General features: G+C 31.3%; 1 protein-coding gene across 8 annotated transcripts in view; it reads left to right on the top strand.

The window, feature by feature from the left end:
• Positions 1–14943, top strand: part of LOC148624517 (diacylglycerol kinase delta-like) — an 80176-nt gene that overhangs the window by 23781 nt on the left and 41452 nt on the right. For all 8 annotated transcript variants that reach the window (XM_088567148.1, XM_088567149.1, XM_088567150.1 and 5 more), the window contains one exon: positions 13106–13210. In XM_088567148.1, coding sequence (XP_088423274.1) covers positions 13106–13210 — 105 coding nt within the window. The remainder of the gene's footprint in view (positions 1–13105; positions 13211–14943) is intronic.

The following is a 14943-nucleotide window of genomic DNA, read 5'->3' as shown; positions in this document are numbered from 1 at the left end:
ATATAGTAATTTAACATTTACTGTTTATAACACAAAACTTGCATGATTGCACTGTAATTGTACTGCATAGATTATAAAAATCATGTTATGAATCACCAAAAGGAGAAAGAAACATTTACCCTTCAAGGGTATGTCAATACAGGACATGTGTGATGGTTTTATGAACCCCTTCTAAACTATAGAAATCACATTGTCTGCCCATATATCCATCTGTAAGAGTAATTATTTCTAAAGTATTTGAAATATATTGATGACATTGTATAGGAAGGTTGAGCATTATATGTATGAGATAATTATTGCAGACTGCTTTCAGTTTGAAAGAGATGAAATTAAACTTTTTGTTTTTTTTTTATTAAGCTTGAAAAGCAACTTCTCTGAAATTGTTCAGTGGAGTTTCCTGAAAATTTACTTCAAGGTTTGACATAATATGTAGATTTGCATGAAACAAGATACCCTTTGATGGATGTTCTGGATGATTGATATTCCAACTTGAGGGTTTTACATTTTTCAATCAGGGATTTCAGTCAGTCAGTTTACTTGCGATACTTTAAGTACAAAAAAAATTAATTAGTAAAACTATTTTAAACATAAGGTTTATACCAATAATTTTGAATGCAGAGGACATTAAATAATTATTTAGTCTTTGAATTCCTATTTTTTGTGGATAATCATGGTATAGATTCTTGGCTCTAATAGTATCGGTATGTTATTTGTAGAAATTCAGTGTAGGTTTCTTTAAATGCATCAGTGATTTGAGAGCCAATAAAAGATGTGCATGAGTTCATGAAAGAGGAAAAAAATTAACTGGATAGATAAAAATCACTGCATATATGTAAGAAAATCATCCCTAAACAAAGTTCTGGGGGCTATATGGGAATCACTGTCTGTCTGTCTGTGCAGATTCGTGTCCAGGCCATTACTTGAACTTCCTTGTTCTTCGACATAGGCACACCATATTTGGCACATGAGTGTATCACCATGAGACAATGTGTTATGTTTATTCATGACCTCTAAATTTTTCTTGACCCTTGACCTCAATGTCAAAATTATAGGTTTTTTAACATGGAATTGTTGCTGCAACACAACTTTTTTTTATAAAAAAACTTACAGTTGTATATTGCTATGGAGCTGTTGTTCTCATCCGTGGACACTTGGTTTTCATGTGATAAATTGAGTATCAGTTATTTGATCTTTATATAATTTTATAAAAAGGTTTCAAACCACAAAAGGAAGGTTGGTATCAATTTTGGGGGTTATGGCCCCAACCAATTTAGAATTAAGGTCCAAAAGGGGCCTAAAACAAACATTTCATGGAATTTAACTATATGACATCAATAAAAGCATAGGAATGTCTATAATATTGTTCCACAATACACTATACTGCAATGGTCAGACTTGGATTGAGTTTTGGGGTAAAGACTTGAACTTTCCAGGAATTAGGGGCCAAAAAGGGAGGCAAGAAACATGTATTTTCCTGATGTCCAAACAATAATTTTGACTATTATTGAATGATTCTATTTGAAATATAAATTTTTTTTTTATTGGAATTCATATGAAAATAAGTCTAAATACAAGAGCTTTAAGAAGTATGCGTAACATAGTAACTCTACCAATGACTGTTTTTGAGATAATGAAGTACAAAGTGATCCATGAGTGCACCCTGAAGCGCACCTTTATACTTGAATTGAATTTCATAGTATTGTGCAGTATTGTGTCCAAATGAGGTGTTGTGCCCATAATGAGCTGTAAGTCCTTATGTTTAGTTTGTCAAAAACTAATATTGTGTCCACACTTGCCTCAAGTGAGTAGAGTTCAACTGGCTATTATTGTGTCATGCAATGATCAACAAAGCTTTTTATTTGTCTTTTAATGAATGTAGGCTTTCTATTTTTAGTATGTGGATAAATAACAATAAGACAATATGTTGAGTACATTCATGACCTTTGAATGAACTTTTGAACTCAAGTTAAAATTAATGAAGTTGATGCTGACTTTATAGCTGATCTGATCCGAAAGAAAGAAGATCGTTTAATTTCAGTTTCTATATAGATGACATACTATCGTTAAACAATTCTTGTTGGGGACTTGATACGTTGTGTCAAAGAACTTGAGATAAAGGATACTACAGACATCATGAGGTCAGCCTCACATCTTGACCTACACTTATAGATCGATGGTAAAGAAAAACTATTGACCAAACTTTACAACAAACGTGATGACTTTTTATTCAGAATTGTAAACTTCCCTTTCATCTGTGGCGACATTCCTTCAGCACTTGTGTATGGAGTTCTCATATCACGACTTGTATGTTATGCCAGAGCTTGCCATAACTGTGCAGACTATTTGTATCGCGCTAGGACTCTTACAGTTAGGCTTCTGGAACAGGGTTATGTTGCTACAAGATTGAAGTCATCACTACAGAAGTTTTATGGTTGCCATCATGAACTCGTGCATCGTTATGGTGTATTCATCTGTACCATGAAAACTGGTTTGTTCAACGTGTCATAGTTTTCCTTTCCTCTTTCATTTACACTGGACTTGACGTTTTATGAGCAACTCGGTGGGTGTTTCTTGAAAAGCAGAGGACGCTCACCCTACCGGTGCTGCTGATCCATGCTCCCAGTTTTTAGTGGAGTCCCAGTAGCTTATTTGCCATTGTTACTTTGTATGTATTATTTTAGTTACTTAATGCTCTTTGTTGTGTATGTCTGTTTTCCATGTTTGGTCTTTGTTCCTTGATCACTTTCTTTTGATTTCCGCTAGAACCTTGATTCCCTTGATTACTCTTTCATACTATATTTGGCACATTGGTGAAATCCTTCTTACACCTGATTCTGTTTTTCACCGTAACAAATTGAAATATTTTGCTTCAGTGAGCATAAAATTATATGGATGGCTGGAGGTTTTCTTCGTATTTCTGATTTTCTATACAATTCAACCTTTTTTTTAAGCTCACCTTATACATCCATCTTCTGTTGTCCTTAAACTTTTCACATTTTGCTAAACTACTTGAAAAAAACCTTGACCTTGATCTTGCCTCTAGGTCCTTTACAAACAGTGTTCTTTTTGTGTGATAGAGGTGGCTAAGGGGATGGTAGTAATGATGTTTGTATGGATAACACTCTAAACCTTTTGTCTGAATGACAAAATTATATGATCACATGATTTCAATTTCTCCAGGTGAGTGGTTCAGGCTCTCTAGACCCTCTAGTTTGTTGAAGAATTAGGGATAAAAATGAACTGTTTTTGAATTGTTTATTTCTTATGTCTGTTTGCAAGTTTTAAATTTCACAATCACTTCCATTTTTCCCAGAAACTGATGTTGTTTCAAATCGTAATTCAAGTTCAGAGCTGAAGCAAGCTTGAGTGATTTGTCCATAATAGCCCAATCTGTTTAGGTCAAGTTCAGAGCTGTAGCAAACTTCTGTGATTTATCTGTACTTTCCCTGACTGTGTAGGTCAAATTAAAAGCTTTAGCAAGCTTGAATGATTTTTTTCATACTTGTCCAAACTGTTTAGTGTTTTACCTCTGCAGTTGTATCAAGCTGCACCATGGAAAGCATTTTTTATTGTAGAATTTAGTTTTCATAAATGTTTTTGCATAGAAACACTTTCAAATGTGTTTGAAGCTTCAGTTATGTATTAGTAATTTGACTTCAAGCATTATTGTGGAAGTGTTACTATTCTTGGGTACTTATTTTCGTGGTTTATGTGAGTAGGCCAAACCACAAAATTTGGAGATTCCCTTTGATGTGTATACTGAAAACCTCAAAACCACAAATTCAAGAATACATGAATTTGTGCTTTCTTCCCTAATCAAGGAAAATTGGTATCCATGAATTATATTACATTCACAGTACATGTATTCAATCTTTGTTTAAAGTTCCTTTGAATTTAGGGATTACAGGTCAGCCATCCTACAGCCACATCCAAATTTCTTTTGGTTGAAAACCCATTGACAAAATCCCAGATATTCATGTGATAATTTTAGTCTGATTGTTGTGTTTTCTGAAGAGATACCAGTAATGAGTCATTAAATTGTATGTTACTTCCAAGTCTTGATATTTTGGCTATCTTATACCTAAATGTAGTAATTGGTAATTTAGAAATCAATTTTACACTCTAGATGTCTGAACTTTAGTGTAGGCTATTTGTCAGTCAGTATTGGATTAGGAATGGGATTTAATGATGGCACAACATGCAATTGTTAACTGGTAATTATTGATCTGTTACTGTTAGTGTCAAGTATCTAGACTTTCTGGTTGTTTCTGGATGGCATTAAATAAGAGTTATGAAATAACTACTGAAAGTTAGTACTAATGATGGCAATGTGTTATTTAAAAAATATGTTCACCTATTGAATGGATTAATAATACTCTTGTTAACCAAAACTTAAGTATTTGGAATTTCCTTGTTTAAATGTTCATCTGTTCCTTAGTTGTATTCTCTTTTAGTGTTTAATGGCTTTTGATGGAACTGTATATAAAGCTCTGGCATCATAAGGGAGATACGAATATTAAAGATGAATTTTAAAATAGTTTAACATGTTTAGAATCCAGTAGGAGAAGACATATCCTATCAGTGAGCTTCTAGAAATTCAATCATTGGAAGATCCCACTGTTATACTGGTCACTTTGCTTATTTTATGATCAGCCATAATTACTGTCATTTCTCAAGAACAAATTAGTGTTTTATACTTTTCCTTTAGTTATAGAATTTTGAAGTTTGGCACATGTTAACATTAGTCTGTCTATATACCAGTTTTCACAAGAATATTTTAAAGGCATGAACACAAATGGTTTCATCTCATGATATCTAGTTTTTTTTCAATTTTTGTTTGCCTTTTTTATAATTCAAGTTGACAAAATCACATTGTGTTTTCCTGAGAAATTATTTAAAAATAACAACACAAAATTAATTTCGTCTGTTAAAGACAAATGATGATAGGAAGACAATACAGATATTTTACTCAATACTTTAATGGTCAAAATTGTATGTTTATGGTCTGGAACATACCGGTAGGAGGACAGTCTAAAAACAGTATGGTCTGGAAAAGATAAAATAAGTCAAATAGAAAAATATCTTGTACTGGTAATCAGTTGATATAAATTCATTTTAGTTTTTCAAACAGCAGTTTTCTGAAATTTACTTAAAAAAATGAGAATAAATGACAAAACCACAAGGTAAACTTGTTCATATCTACATGCAGGCTTTGACTTACTTTCCATCCCCATTAAACAGTTTTCTTTTTAATTGAAGTTGTTGGTAATTCATTTTTTTTTCAGCTTATAACTCAAAAGCTACAAAATGAATAATAAATTGAATACATTTATTCAAGTTATTGTATCACTGTCATTCTGTATTGGAAATCGATGGTCTGTCAAACATTTAATTCGTTAAACTGAGATTTGTCAAACTTGAGCATGCCATTTTTCTAACTCTTTATGATTCACACTGTTCTCTGCTGTATCCATCAGCAGAGCTTCATAATAATTTTTTCAAAAAACAAAAATTTATAGTAATGTAACATACATTATATCAATTATTCATGTTAGTAGGATCATATTTTTTAGCTCATCTGGTACGAATGTTCCTTTGGGTATCCTACATAGAACTGGTGTGGGGATTTTTGATCCGTCAAAAACGTGGCCACTAAAAATAGACCATAGAAGTCAGACAGTAGTTCAGCAAATTTTTTTCAGTTGCTGAAATGATCCTTGTTATGTGGCCTACAAAAGTCTGCAAGTGATCAAAGTTGTCAGACAACTCCTACTAAGAGTTATTACCCCTGAAAGGTGTAAAGTAATGTCTTTTTTACAGTTTTCAGTCAATATCTTGAAAACGATGATAGATAGAATGAAACTGTCAATTGCTGAAATGATTCATATGTCAAGACCTACACAAGTTTGTAGGGATCAAGTTGATAGACTACTTCTTGTTAGAGTTTTTGTCCTTGAAAAGCAAAAATTTTAAGTAGGTGAGCAATTTGGGCTCTTGGGAGCCTGTTGTTTTTAAGTGTGACTGCATTTGAATTCAGTATCAAATACTTAAATTCAAACTAGGGTCTTCATGTACTAGCAAGGCTAAGCTTTACAAAGTTTGATTGTAGACTAACATGCAAAAAGTGAAAATTATAGATTATTTTCAACATATACAATGAGAGAAAATAAAAACTAGCAAGTATTTTTTTTTTTGTATTTAAAGAGGGAATTAAAATTTAAGGATCTGCTTGAAGTAGCCAAGTCAGTTGATGGTGGTAAAGTGACCATTAATAGGGATTTTTAAATGATTTGTGTTAAATTAAAGATATTGTCTGTCCTACATTGAAGTCCTTGTGAACATTTCAATGAACATTCTTAATTATTTTTTCCCTTAACTTGCATCATAGTATACATTTAGTTCTATGAAACATTTATCACTACTGTTTTATTAATTTTCAAAGTCATAGTGATCCATTTTGTAAAATGCAAGGAAAGTTTACACTTTAAATCATTCTTATAAATTTTTATTTTCTATAACCAGCCACTCATTATCAAGTAAATTTTATTTTTCTTGAACCAGAGTTAGAAATAGTAGCCTGCCCGCCAGCCATAGACTGGCTATTTTTTAACAGAGCTGGCTAATTTTAGCAAAAATTTATATAGCCATATAGTAAATATATTGAAAAATAGTATTCAGAACTGACTAGAATTTGAGTGAGTTTCCTACCTTGCCTGAACTTTTCCCCACAATTATGGCAGTTATGTAAATCTGTCCTATAAATTTGTGTCAGCTAAGGTACAAGAGTTACTGTACTTTAGGAATAGTTGAATAGTTTCAATGTGATAAGATGGCTCTGACTACTACCTTTGTAAAGAATTCATTTCCTGTTTAACAATAGACTTCATTGGATTGCAGGGACACCTTTGTTCTTTACAAACATTTCTTTGACTTATATAAATTATTGGTTCCTGAAGAATACCAATTTCTTTTGGTTGAAAACCCATTGACAAAATCCCAGATATTCATGTGATAATTTTAGTCTGATTGTTGTGTTTTCTGAAGAGATACCAGTAATGAGTCATTAAATTGTATGTTACTTCCAAGTCTTGATATTTTGGCTATCTTATACCTAAATGTAGTAATTGGTAATTTAGAAATCAATTTTACACTCTAGATGTCTGAACTTTAGTGTAGGCTATTTGTCAGTCAGTATTGGATTAGGAATGGGATTTAATGATGGCACAACATGCAATTGTTAACTGGTAATTATTGATCTGTTACTGTTAGTGTCAAGTATCTAGACTTTCTGGTTGTTTCTGGATGGCATTAAATAAGAGTTATGAAATAACTACTGAAAGTTAGTACTAATGATGGCAATGTGTTATTTAAAAAATATGTTCACCTATTGAATGGATTAATAATACTCTTGTTAACCAAAACTTAAGTATTTGGAATTTCCTTGTTTAAATGTTCATCTGTTCCTTAGTTGTATTCTCTTTTAGTGTTTAATGGCTTTTGATGGAACTGTATATAAAGCTCTGGCATCATAAGGGAGATACGAATATTAAAGATGAATTTTAAAATAGTTTAACATGTTTAGAATCCAGTAGGAGAAGACATATCCTATCAGTGAGCTTCTAGAAATTCAATCATTGGAAGATCCCACTGTTATACTGGTCACTTTGCTTATTTTATGATCAGCCATAATTACTGTCATTTCTCAAGAACAAATTAGTGTTTTATACTTTTCCTTTAGTTATAGAATTTTGAAGTTTGGCACATGTTAACATTAGTCTGTCTATATACCAGTTTTCACAAGAATATTTTAAAGGCATGAACACAAATGGTTTCATCTCATGATATCTAGTTTTTTTTCAATTTTTGTTTGCCTTTTTTATAATTCAAGTTGACAAAATCACATTGTGTTTTCCTGAGAAATTATTTAAAAATAACAACACAAAATTAATTTCGTCTGTTAAAGACAAATGATGATAGGAAGACAATACAGATATTTTACTCAATACTTTAATGGTCAAAATTGTATGTTTATGGTCTGGAACATACCGGTAGGAGGACAGTCTAAAAACAGTATGGTCTGGAAAAGATAAAATAAGTCAAATAGAAAAATATCTTGTACTGGTAATCAGTTGATATAAATTCATTTTAGTTTTTCAAACAGCAGTTTTCTGAAATTTACTTAAAAAAATGAGAATAAATGACAAAACCACAAGGTAAACTTGTTCATATCTACATGCAGGCTTTGACTTACTTTCCATCCCCATTAAACAGTTTTCTTTTTAATTGAAGTTGTTGGTAATTCATTTTTTTTTCAGCTTATAACTCAAAAGCTACAAAATGAATAATAAATTGAATACATTTATTCAAGTTATTGTATCACTGTCATTCTGTATTGGAAATCGATGGTCTGTCAAACATTTAATTCGTTAAACTGAGATTTGTCAAACTTGAGCATGCCATTTTTCTAACTCTTTATGATTCTCACTGTTCTCTGCTGTATCCATCAGCAGAGCTTCATAATAATTTTTTCAAAAAACAAAAATTTATAGTAATGTAACATACATTATATCAATTATTCATGTTAGTAGGATCATATTTTTTAGCTCATCTGGTACGAATGTTCCTTTGGGTATCCTACATAGAACTGGTGTGGGGATTTTTGATCCGTCAAAAACGTGGCCACTAAAAATAGACCATAGAAGTCAGACAGTAGTTCAGCAAATTTTTTTCAATTGCTGAAATGATCCTTGTTATGTGGCCTACAAAAGTCTGCAAGTGATCAAAGTTGTCAGACAACTCCTACTAAGAGTTATTACCCCTGAAAGGTGTAAAGTAATGTCTTTTTTACAGTTTTCAGTCAATATCTTGAAAACGATGATAGATAGAATGAAACTGTCAATTGCTGAAATGATTCATATGTCAAGACCTACACAAGTTTGTAGGGATCAAGTTGATAGACTACTTCTTGTTAGAGTTTTTGTCCTTGAAAAGCAAAAATTTTAAGTAGGTGAGCAATTTGGGCTCTTGGGAGCCTGTTGTTTTTAAGTGTGACTGCATTTGAATTCAGTATCAAATACTTAAATTCAAACTAGGGTCTTCATGTACTAGCAAGGCTAAGCTTTACAAAGTTTGATTGTAGACTAACATGCAAAAAGTGAAAATTATAGATTATTTTCAACATATACAATGAGAGAAAATAAAAACTAGCAAGTATTTTTTTTTTTGTATTTAAAGAGGGAATTAAAATTTAAGGATCTGCTTGAAGTAGCCAAGTCAGTTGATGGTGGTAAAGTGACCATTAATAGGGATTTTTAAATGATTTGTGTTAAATTAAAGATATTGTCTGTCCTACATTGAAGTCCTTGTGAACATTTCAATGAACATTCTTAATTATTTTTTCCCTTAACTTGCATCATAGTATACATTTAGTTCTATGAAACATTTATCACTACTGTTTTATTAATTTTCAAAGTCATAGTGATCCATTTTGTAAAATGCAAGGAAAGTTTACACTTTAAATCATTCTTATAAATTTTTATTTTCTATAACCAGCCACTCATTATCAAGTAAATTTTATTTTTCTTGAACCAGAGTTAGAAATAGTAGCCTGCCCGCCAGCCATAGACTGGCTATTTTTTAACAGAGCTGGCTAATTTTAGCAAAAATTTATATAGCCATATAGTAAATATATTGAAAAATAGTATTCAGAACTGACTAGAATTTGAGTGAGTTTCCTACCTTGCCTGAACTTTTCCCCACAATTATGGCAGTTATGTAAATCTGTCCTATAAATTTGTGTCAGCTAAGGTACAAGAGTTACTGTACTTTAGGAATAGTTGAATAGTTTCAATGTGATAAGATGGCTCTGACTACTACCTTTGTAAAGAATTCATTTCCTGTTTAACAATAGACTTCATTGGATTGCAGGGACACCTTTGTTCTTTACAAACATTTCTTTGACTTATATAAATTATTGGTTCCTGAAGAATACCAATTTCTTTTGGTTGAAAACCCATTGACAAAATCCCAGATATTCATGTGATAATTTTAGTCTGATTGTTGTGTTTTCTGAAGAGATACCAGTAATGAGTCATTAAATTGTATGTTACTTCCAAGTCTTGATATTTTGGCTATCTTATACCTAAATGTAGTAATTGGTAATTTAGAAATCAATTTTACACTCTAGATGTCTGAACTTTAGTGTAGGCTATTTGTCAGTCAGTATTGGATTAGGAATGGGATTTAATGATGGCACAACATGCAATTGTTAACTGGTAATTATTGATCTGTTACTGTTAGTGTCAAGTATCTAGACTTTCTGGTTGTTTCTGGATGGCATTAAATAAGAGTTATGAAATAACTACTGAAAGTTAGTACTAATGATGGCAATGTGTTATTTAAAAAATATGTTCACCTATTGAATGGATTAATAATACTCTTGTTAACCAAAACTTAAGTATTTGGAATTTCCTTGTTTAAATGTTCATCTGTTCCTTAGTTGTATTCTCTTTTAGTGTTTAATGGCTTTTGATGGAACTGTATATAAAGCTCTGGCATCATAAGGGAGATACGAATATTAAAGATGAATTTTAAAATAGTTTAACATGTTTAGAATCCAGTAGGAGAAGACATATCCTATCAGTGAGCTTCTAGAAATTCAATCATTGGAAGATCCCACTGTTATACTGGTCACTTTGCTTATTTTATGATCAGCCATAATTACTGTCATTTCTCAAGAACAAATTAGTGTTTTATACTTTTCCTTTAGTTATAGAATTTTGAAGTTTGGCACATGTTAACATTAGTCTGTCTATATACCAGTTTTCACAAGAATATTTTAAAGGCATGAACACAAATGGTTTCATCTCATGATATCTAGTTTTTTTTCAATTTTTGTTTGCCTTTTTTATAATTCAAGTTGACAAAATCACATTGTGTTTTCCTGAGAAATTATTTAAAAATAACAACACAAAATTAATTTCGTCTGTTAAAGACAAATGATGATAGGAAGACAATACAGATATTTTACTCAATACTTTAATGGTCAAAATTGTATGTTTATGGTCTGGAACATACTGGTAGGAGGACAGTCTAAAAACAGTATGGTCTGGAAAAGATAAAATAAGTCAAATAGAAAAATATCTTGTACTGGTAATCAGTTGATATAAATTCATTTTAGTTTTTCAAACAGCAGTTTTCTGAAATTTACTTAAAAAAATGAGAATAAATGACAAAACCACAAGGTAAACTTGTTCATATCTACATGCAGGCTTTGACTTACTTTCCATCCCCATTAAACAGTTTTCTTTTTAATTGAAGTTGTTGGTAATTCATTTTTTTTTCAGCTTATAACTCAAAAGCTACAAAATGAATAATAAATTGAATACATTTATTCAAGTTATTGTATCACTGTCATTCTGTATTGGAAATCGATGGTCTGTCAAACATTTAATTCGTTAAACTGAGATTTGTCAAACTTGAGCATGCCATTTTTCTAACTCTTTATGATTCACACTGTTCTCTGCTGTATCCATCAGCAGAGCTTCATAATAATTTTTTCAAAAAACAAAAATTTATAGTAATGTAACATACATTATATCAATTATTCATGTTAGTAGGATCATATTTTTTAGCTCATCTGGTACGAATGTTCCTTTGGGTATCCTACATAGAACTGGTGTGGGGATTTTTGATCCGTCAAAAACGTGGCCACTAAAAATAGACCATAGAAGTCAGACAGTAGTTCAGCAAATTTTTTTCAATTGCTGAAATGATCCTTGTTATGTGGCCTACAAAAGTCTGCAAGTGATCAAAGTTGTCAGACAACTCCTACTAAGAGTTATTACCCCTGAAAGGTGTAAAGTAATGTCTTTTTTACAGTTTTCAGTCAATATCTTGAAAACGATGATAGATAGAATGAAACTGTCAATTGCTGAAATGATTCATATGTCAAGACCTACACAAGTTTGTAGGGATCAAGTTGATAGACTACTTCTTGTTAGAGTTTTTGTCCTTGAAAAGCAAAAATTTTAAGTAGGTGAGCAATTTGGGCTCTTGGGAGCCTGTTGTTTTTAAGTGTGACTGCATTTGAATTCAGTATCAAATACTTAAATTCAAACTAGGGTCTTCATGTACTAGCAAGGCTAAGCTTTACAAAGTTTGATTGTAGACTAACATGCAAAAAGTGAAAATTATAGATTATTTTCAACATATACAATGAGAGAAAATAAAAACTAGCAAGTATTTTTTTTTTTGTATTTAAAGAGGGAATTAAAATTTAAGGATCTGCTTGAAGTAGCCAAGTCAGTTGATGGTGGTAAAGTGACCATTAATAGGGATTTTTAAATGATTTGTGTTAAATTAAAGATATTGTCTGTCCTACATTGAAGTCCTTGTGAACATTTCAATGAACATTCTTAATTATTTTTTCCCTTAACTTGCATCATAGTATACATTTAGTTCTATGAAACATTTATCACTACTGTTTTATTAATTTTCAAAGTCATAGTGATCCATTTTGTAAAATGCAAGGAAAGTTTACACTTTAAATCATTCTTATAAATTTTTATTTTCTATAACCAGCCACTCATTATCAAGTAAATTTTATTTTTCTTGAACCAGAGTTAGAAATAGTAGCCTGCCCGCCAGCCATAGACTGGCTATTTTTTAACAGAGCTGGCTAATTTTAGCAAAAATTTATATAGCCATATAGTAAATATATTGAAAAATAGTATTCAGAACTGACTAGAATTTGAGTGAGTTTCCTACCTTGCCTGAACTTTTCCCCACAATTATGGCAGTTATGTAAATCTGTCCTATAAATTTGTGTCAGCTAAGGTACAAGAGTTACTGTACTTTAGGAATAGTTGAATAGTTTCAATGTGATAAGATGGCTCTGACTACTACCTTTGTAAAGAATTCATTTCCTGTTTAACAATAGACTTCATTGGATTGCAGGGACACCTTTGTTCTTTACAAACATTTCTTTGACTTATATAAATTATTGGTTCCTGAAGAATACCAAAGTACCTTGGAGCATAGAATAAACGTTGGCTTATCAGTGATTTTAAAGAAAGTGTTTATGTATGCTATTCATTTTTTTCAGGTCATTACACCATTTCGAAATTTAGTGCTGTGTGCTGATAGTAGAAGAGAAATGGAGGAGTGGATATCAGCTCTAAAAACTGCCGCTAAGAAAGAGTTTTATGATGTAAGTTTTTTGTACAGGGCTTTCAGTGTTCCAGAAGATTATTCATGAATCAAACCTGCTGGAGATTTTAATTTACTGGTATATATATTTAATGATGATAATCGTAGCGATTCAGTATTTTCTGTCTACCACTATCTACTATTACTCAGTTTTGTCAAATTGTAGTAGAATATTAGTTGATCAATTAGATACAATACTACAATGATTGTAGAATGTGTTGTCCTCTGTTTTTAACATTTTCCATTAACAATCAGTATTTGGGCAATCTTATGATTCAAAATTACCTGTTTTTCAAAGGTCTTTGACTTCGCTTTGCTTTGGAGTATCTGGTGTTTAATTAAGGCAACTATATTGTTATGTCACTTGCAGTGTGATAATGTTACTAGTACTTGTATTATTGGTGATTTGCTTACATAAGTGACTGTCAGCTGAATTAGATATTATTTCACCTTGGTGTTCAAGTTGTTTATCTCGTCAGTATCATATAAATCTAACCATATTATAATGTACAGGTATGGTTTGACATTTGTAGGTTTTTCTGTCAATCATTAATGTCTTTCTTTCTATCCATATCATAGACTTAAAAAATTCTTGCCCTAAATGTAGAATAAGTTTTGCAACTAAAGCTCATCTCAATATTGAAAAGGTATACACCTCCTTGTTTTAGTGTAGGTGTATTGTTTTTAAAAGTAGAAATTATATGATAAATTATAGTTTGTTTTCCATTGGGTCACATCTGTTGATGAAAGCATTCCAAATTGATATTATACAAATGTAATCCTAATAGATCTGATCCTAATCTTGTTTTCATCTGATCCATACTTAGTGACGAAAGTGATACTAAAGACAACGTCACTAGAAAACATCTAAAGCCATGCCTCAAGAAATTGATCTTAGAAACACTTGACTTTGCAACGACACTTGGTAATCTTTTAATGGGTTTGAACCTATTTCCTTAATCCTGTTTCAAATTACAAAACAAGGAAATGACCATCTTTACAAGGGGAATGTTTGACTCTTAATCAAATAAGGAATTGACTGTATATGTTTTGAGAAGGATTTTGATTACTAATGCTGATGGTTTTTATGAGGTTTCCCAATTCGCTGTTGTGTCATTTACAATCAGTAGTCAAGCTTCTTTCCAATTTGCCTGTTCTCACAGTGTAATGAGTAAATGTGTTTGCAGGTTTATTTGACGTCACACTGTTGGATTTAATGTTTTGGAAATTAACCCATGAATGTTTTACTAGTGTATATATAGACAAATATTTAACATGGCAAAGGATTCAATTTTTGAAATTTATGAAGAGGATAGTAACAAAAAAGAAAATTGCGCAATGATGCCAAATGTAAAAGTACTTAGATTTTCAAAGGTATGTCATTTATCAGGATTGGTAATAATAATTTATAATGTACCAGAAAGTTTAAATAAAGTACTTAGTACTTGTAGCGTTATTGGCCAATCATCTATTTCATTTCATTATTTCAAGGTCATTATTGTTTTTAACTACTAGGTGTTGTTATTGCTGTTAAGTCGTTGAAATACCTTTTTAAGAGGTCTTAATTTTCTATAATTCTGAACTCTAGTTGTCTTGATACAATTACAGACTTGGTTTCTGGATGATATTTGTAGAATTTCATAACAAATCTCTCCATATATGATAGGAATGCAGGGTTTACTCTAGATAAAGATATCATTATCTGTTAAAAATCAGCATATCAATAATTCTGTC

This window comes from Perna viridis, chromosome 2, assembly GCF_037379345.1.
Source record: "Perna viridis isolate PV_CMFRI_1.1 ecotype Kerala chromosome 2, ASM3737934v1, whole genome shotgun sequence".
NCBI classification, from domain to species: domain Eukaryota; kingdom Metazoa; phylum Mollusca; class Bivalvia; order Mytilida; family Mytilidae; genus Perna; species Perna viridis.
Note: the sequence above shows the minus strand (reverse complement) of the source record. Positions and strands in the feature narration are given on the sequence as shown.